Here is a 6,534-nt window from a genome sequence, read left to right on the forward strand (position 1 = left end):
GAGCTTCTTTTGGAATTGGGTTTGTCCTTGCCACATCTTTTTTTTGTATCACCAACCTACTACTGAACATCTTTGGGGATCTTGATGAAGCAAATCAGTGACATAGATGCTAATCAGGCTGCTTTTCATTTAGCAAACTTTATACAACACTGTCCTGTGTATTTTGGATGCCTCTGCTTGTAGTTCTGGGCAGCCAACTGAGACAGATTTGCAAAGGTCTGCGACAGGTTTTGGAATTGAACATCAGGCGGTTTTACAACTAAGAGATAATTTAGAGGGAACATTCATTACGACGGTAATCAAAAGTATAACCCTCCTATCCGCCAAGGAGTAGAATGCAATCCTGGCCTTTTATTTAGATCTGCCATTGGACCAGATATGACCCCAGTCAGTTGAGGGCTTGAAAGTTTGGTTGAGAGCTGAAAGTACACTGGCAATGGTGACAGTGCCATGCTTTGACTGTACCATACGCTGCACATGTGCTGGTAGTTAGAATGTAAATGATAACACAGAAGAAAATCTTAGCATGTCTCATAGTATTTGATTACACTATTTTAAACATTTCTAGTTTGGGCTTTCTTTGGGGAACAAATTTTAAATCGAGCTGTTCTGCTTAACAGTTGTCAATTGAATCTCCATGACCAGAAGTCAAGTTTTTAGTTTAAGGCTGGCCATACACTGCTCTATTTTTATTGTTCAGCCTGCAGGATGAATGGAAAAAAATAGAGCAGATTCCTCCAACACTACAAGTGTCAATTGAGGAATCCTGCTGTTCCCTTTGTATTCTGACAGGGCCTGAGCAGGCAGCTCAGCAGATCGAGGGATGCCGGCTGAAAGGGTGCCGATAGCGGCACAAACTGCAAATTGTGGCCGGTTCCACCAGAACCGGACTAAATTCAGTATATGGCCACCTTAAGTTTCTAGGAATATTGTGTCCATACTTGAGCCTACACAGACCAATTACATAACGAATACTCATTAGTATGGAAACATGTCTTAATAGAAAGACAGCAGCTGCCATTGATGACCACTACCTAAAAAAACCTAGTTGCTTGGCAGCTTTGTTTCTACTCTTACATTGAGCATCCCTTTTGTGTTCTACTTTGAGACGAGACATCATTTGTGTTCCAGGCTAATGAATTGAGAAGATGTTAAAGCCATTAGATCAGAATGAAAGGCAAATGACATCTTTAGATATAGGTCAGCAAAGGCAGCCAATGTATCCCTTAATCTCTCATGACATAGTTCATGACCTGGTTTTATCAAAGATTTTGCCCTGCTAAACTAATTCTGTGGTAGATTAGCGTTGGACACGCACCAAGTTTTATTTCTTGAGGATCAGGTTCAGTGCCTCCCTGTCATACACACTCTCTCCCCTTCAGGTCTTTCATGTATTTTTGCATTGTGGAGAATTAAGCCGCAAGAATGAAAATCTATGGCTGAGGTTAAAGGCCAGGGGCCCTTGTAAGAATCTCCCAATTTTTGAGCAATGCTGATTTTAATTAATTGGTTTTCCCGAATGTTTTCAGGTGCAATTATATGAAGATTTTGCAAAATCCCGCGCCAAAACTGATGTTGATGAAACTGTATCAATGACCGCTCTTTCTGAAGAAAGTGAGAGGCCGAAGCTGAAAGCTACAGGACATGTCTTCCAGGTAGGTCACGTGATGGTGCACGCACTTGTACATGTCACTGCACAATCTGTTTTTAAATTCCAAAGCGGTCCCCACCACACTCACAGGTCTGTGACTTTTAAGGTGGGTGCTGCAGTGATAGTGGATGGCGCCAATTCAAATCAAAGTAGTAAAGTAGATTACCAGCACACCGAAGTAAAATCTTCGAGTGGTCATTTTATTGATGTACACACCTCGTCACAAAGCAACGTTTCGGGGCCACTCGCAGTCCCTTAATCAGACATGACCAAGTGAGATTTTACTTTGCTGTGCCTGTGATATGCTTTCTGTTTAAATGTCACAGGATCTTGCCATCTGTTGTGTTTTTGTAATGGGACCCATAACATGTAAGACAGCCTTGGTGGGTGTCTATATGTATACACATAGCAATTCACTGTTCACGTCTTTAATTATTCCTTTTATCCTTTCTTTACTTTTAGGCACTGCAATACTTGCGTAAGCTATGCAACCATCCCGCTTTGGTTCTGACAGCGTTACACCCAGAGTACAAGAAGATCACAGAGCTACTTTCTACCCAGAATACCTCTCTGCGGGACATTGTGCACGCCCCCAAGCTATCCGCTTTGAAACAAGTATGTCCGCCACTGGTTTCCTCTATTTGACATTGCTTGTCAGCTTCTGGCAGTGGACTGCTGCTGCTGATGTAATATAGAGCGCTTGGCATGATGAAGTGATTTGGGTAGGCTTTTGAAATCCATAATTGCATCCGGGATTAGTGTAGGACCCAGCAGAGCTCTTGAAGCTTTGGCTCTACTGTTTTGTTCTAATCAATAGAATTTCAGTGATGAAATTAAATTGGTATCACATCTCCCATCTCTTTGCTTCTGAGCAAGAGGTCAGGGACAGATTGACTGTGAAGAGGACGATGTCATTACTATAGATTTATTAGTACACAAACAAGGGAAGCTTTACTTGTACTACTGAGTGTGCTAGAAATGAGATAGCCAGGAGACACTGAGGGGCTGGCATTGTGGTTAGATGAGTGCTTCGGTTGCTGACGCTGCGGTCATTTTTTTCACATCTGTAACTTGATGAACACGTCCTGTTATCCCTTCTCTCTGACCTTCTACATTATAGTCTCTTCACAAGGAGGCAGCAGCAGGACATTGCTGGCTGTGTTAAAATTCCCTATTAATCAGTGCAGGTTGTTGGGAGTTGGTCTAACCTAATTATTTTTTCCCCCTTATTTGTGCAAATCTAATGTTTGACAGGAATGCTTTCCTTATCCATGTCGCTGTATGGCTTTCCTTGTCCTACATGATTAGCTGCCACCCCACGTGTTTGTGATTTCTGTCCAGAACCATTCTACCTCTTCCGGCGAGCCCAAGCTGTGATGAAATCACACCCCCAGTCATCAGGACTACAGAGACTGTCCTGATTCTGCCTCCGCTCCCTAAAACTGCATTAGGCAGCCCATTTAGTCCAGTAATGCGATGTACTTCAGCATGCTGCATTATGGTGTAAGTGGGCCCTTACCTAAAGAATTTCTTTTGAGGTTCCAGTTTTGTTGGAAACAGTCCCTAGAATGACTATACACATTGCAAAATATTGGCATACGAATTGCAGTTCCTTGTCCTTTCTGGACCCTTGCAGTGAGTGCTATTTTTGAGGGGCCGCCCTTTACCATTAGATGGTCAAACCATGTTTCTAATAATGTGCACTCAGGCAGAACTGCCTTTTTTAGATGTGCAGCTTTTTCCTCAACATGTTCTTTGGCTGTTTTTAATTGACCAAGTTCTGCACAGAAGTCTGTTCTATTTATAGATGTCGCAAGAGAGGATTGTGGGGAATTTGTCTATAGTCAAAGTACTATTCTCATTATTATTATTAGAAGAAAAATGTGGGTAGGGGAGAGCTAGAAGTGCCTTCTTGCAGACTGAAATGGAAAGGTCACATTTGATTACATTTAATTACAAAACAGTTTTTTGTAGCATTTAAGTGACATTTTAAGGCATAAGTTCACATTTTGAATGAGGCAAAATGGTTTGTTTGCTTTTGTTTGGCAGCTGCTGTTGGATTGCGGTTTGGGTAATGCTGGGACCCCAGAGAGCGGCACAGAGGCAGTTGTGGCCCAGCACAGAATATTAATCTTCTGTCAGCTGAAGAGCATGCTGGATATAGTGGAACATGACCTTCTGAAACCCCACCTACCGTCTGTTGCATACCTGCGGCTGGATGGAAGTATACCAGCTGGCCAGAGACATTCCATAGTGTCTAGGTGAGTAACTGAGGACCTGTGGTGAGCTGCAATGATGCTGCCCACTAACAGGATGTGTGCTTTGTGTCGCCGTATAAACCTGATTTTAAGTAATGGTGTACCCAACAAGCAAAAATGCTTCATTTGTTGGAAACAAATCCTTAGAACTATGGGGTTAAGGCTTTTCCCCATAGTTCTCCTTAGGGTAACGGGAGGACACAAACTAGCGTCCTCCCGTCACCCTAAGCTCAGTATACTGAGACGCTGAAGCGGATCCCGACAATTATGTCTGGATCCGCCCAGGTGCGTGAGTGACAGCTGGCTCTGCCTATCTAGAGGCAGAGCCAGCTTTACCCTCCCCCGTCCGATCCGCCAGTCAGCGCTGGCAGATCGGGGCGGGGAATCCAGCCCCTCCCCTGTCACGGCAGAAAGCTGTGACAGGATCGAGAGTGAGCGAACGTTGGTATCTGTTCGCTCACCTCCCGATCTACTGAGCCGACCTGTGACAGTCTCATTGTTACAGGTCGGCTAGAACTAGGAGGTGAGTGAAAAGCACTCATCTCATAGTTCTCCCTTTTAAAGTGGCAGGCTTTTATCCTACGTGTCAGAATTCTTTAGAGCTGTCTCTCAATGGACTCTGAGAAAAGGATTTTATGATTTTGTTTTTTTCCTGCTTCAATAAAGAATTCACTATATTTGAGCTGTCTCTCCATTTTACAGCTATCTGACATGGTTGTCCTCTGCCTGCCATTTGGTGCCCTGCTAGTCTTGACGTTGTGGGGATAGCCTGGAAAGTTATCTCAGTCACTGTGTTCCTGGTGGGGCACTTTTTAGTCCCTTCTCTGGTTAAAGTTGGCTGCAGAGCACTTCCAAGGTCATTGCCTCAGCACTTGCACTGTCTGACGGCTCACCTAAGGGAGTAGGACATTTGGGCAGAGCACCAGGAGCTACCACTTTCTACGTTGCTGGGTCTCTTTATTCTCTGTTCCTGCCAGTTTTTCTGTGGCAGGGGGTCAACACTGTGGGACTGAATGCTGACTTAATCTGCTGGGTGGTGTCTCACTATATGCGCTGTCCCACCATACAGCATCCATACAGCTCCCCACTGCTGCTCCTGATTGCAAAGGGCCAAGTGGAACTTGACCAAAAGTCACTGTTGGCAAACAGCAGTAATGAATCAATCCCTTGTTATCCAACCCTCGCCTTTTACCAGGCGTTCAGATTTCAGGGAGCAGCCAAAAGTCTTGCTATGGCAAGGGAGGTAGATCAGATCCTGTCTTTTGCGGTACATTCCAGGTGTAGATAGTTAGCAGGCAGAATACAGCAGCGCCTTGACCCAGGGGAGTGGTCCCTGCACACGGATGTGTTCAGGTCATGTGTTGCATGTGTGGGATGCTGGATGTGGACCTCCCAGGTTCAACCACAACCTGGACAGGTTTGTCCAGAAACAGTGATCTTCTAGCGGAACACTGGATGTTCTGTGGAATCGGTCCACCCTGATCTGTGCTTTTCTCCCCTTTGACTCCTGGCAGGCACTTTGTATGTCCTGCCAGATTGGTAGGATCTTCTGTTCCAAGGACTCATTTGCTATCCTGTTTCCTTAGCTAGCTTGAACGGCATGGGTGTTGAAGCCCTGGTTCTGAGGGACGGTAATCAGTCAGTGATTCAATCAAGACAAATTTTGTTGCAGAATTGTCTCAAAGTTCCTCAGTAACTGATATTTTGATATGTTTCCATTACTCTCCCAACTTCAAATGGCTTCTCTGCTTGTTAAACTCCGACACTTCACAGGACAGACGCTTAGTTGTGTTAGTTGTGACAGACGCTTGTGTTAGTTGTGACAGATTCATATACACCTTACTGACGCACACACTTTTTTCTACTGCAAGTTCCTGCATTTGTCACTGCAAAGACACAGAACTGTATTGTGATGTAAAGAACAGGCTGGCATAAGGCTTTTTCTCTTTTTTGCATTTCAGGTTTAATACTGACCCCTCAATAGATGTTCTGCTGCTGACCACACATGTAGGTGGCCTGGGACTCAACCTGACTGGGGCTGATACAGTGGTGTTTGTAGAACATGACTGGAACCCAATGAGAGATCTCCAGGCTATGGACAGAGCCCATCGTATTGGACAGGTATGTGTAGAACGGCCACTGATTTAGTTGGAGAATATTAAAGTGCATGTCAAGCCAACAAAGTGTATTTGGTTGTGTTTTTGGCAAGTGAGGAAGAATTGCAACACCTTTCAGGTTTTTACGGTGATCTGTGGTTCTGTTCTCTCATCTTGTGCTGACGGTTTACCCAGAACAGAAGCAGGGAAAAAATCTGCAGTGGGGTCAAAGACAGAAATACATTCTGAAGTGTTCTAGCCTTTCCTTTTATGTTCGTTTTAGGAACTGACACAACCCCGCCCTCCCCCATTACGGCCTGCTATATGAGCCCTATACTTGGGTAAACTGCAGCACAGAGGAGGTTATATGTCAGAGCATCAATGGAAGGCTTCAGATAACAGAAAAAGGTTTCCTAGTATAAGAACCATCTTACACCTTTTTAAGGCTTTGCTTTCAATTATGTTGGTTCTGAATGCCTTGCCACCCCACCCCCCCCTGTTTGGGGGTTTAAAATTCAATATTAGTCGG

The 6,534-nt window shown here is 44.4% G+C and overlaps 1 protein-coding gene across 1 annotated transcript in view; it reads left to right on the forward strand.

Annotated features, from left to right (window-relative positions):
- BTAF1 (B-TFIID TATA-box binding protein associated factor 1) overlaps positions 1–6,534 on the forward strand; it is a 64,379-nt gene that overhangs the window by 54,883 nt on the left and 2,962 nt on the right. The window contains exons 32-35 of the mRNA XM_018558677.1: positions 1,530–1,655; positions 2,114–2,266; positions 3,701–3,912; positions 5,871–6,030. Of these exons, the coding sequence (XP_018414179.1) occupies positions 1,530–1,655; positions 2,114–2,266; positions 3,701–3,912; positions 5,871–6,030 (651 nt within the window). The remainder of the gene's footprint in view (positions 1–1,529; positions 1,656–2,113; positions 2,267–3,700; positions 3,913–5,870; positions 6,031–6,534) is intronic.

Source organism: Nanorana parkeri, unplaced genomic scaffold (assembly GCF_000935625.1).
Source record: "Nanorana parkeri isolate BGI_ZX_2015 unplaced genomic scaffold, ASM93562v1 scaffold353, whole genome shotgun sequence".
Lineage (NCBI taxonomy): Eukaryota > Metazoa > Chordata > Amphibia > Anura > Dicroglossidae > Nanorana > Nanorana parkeri.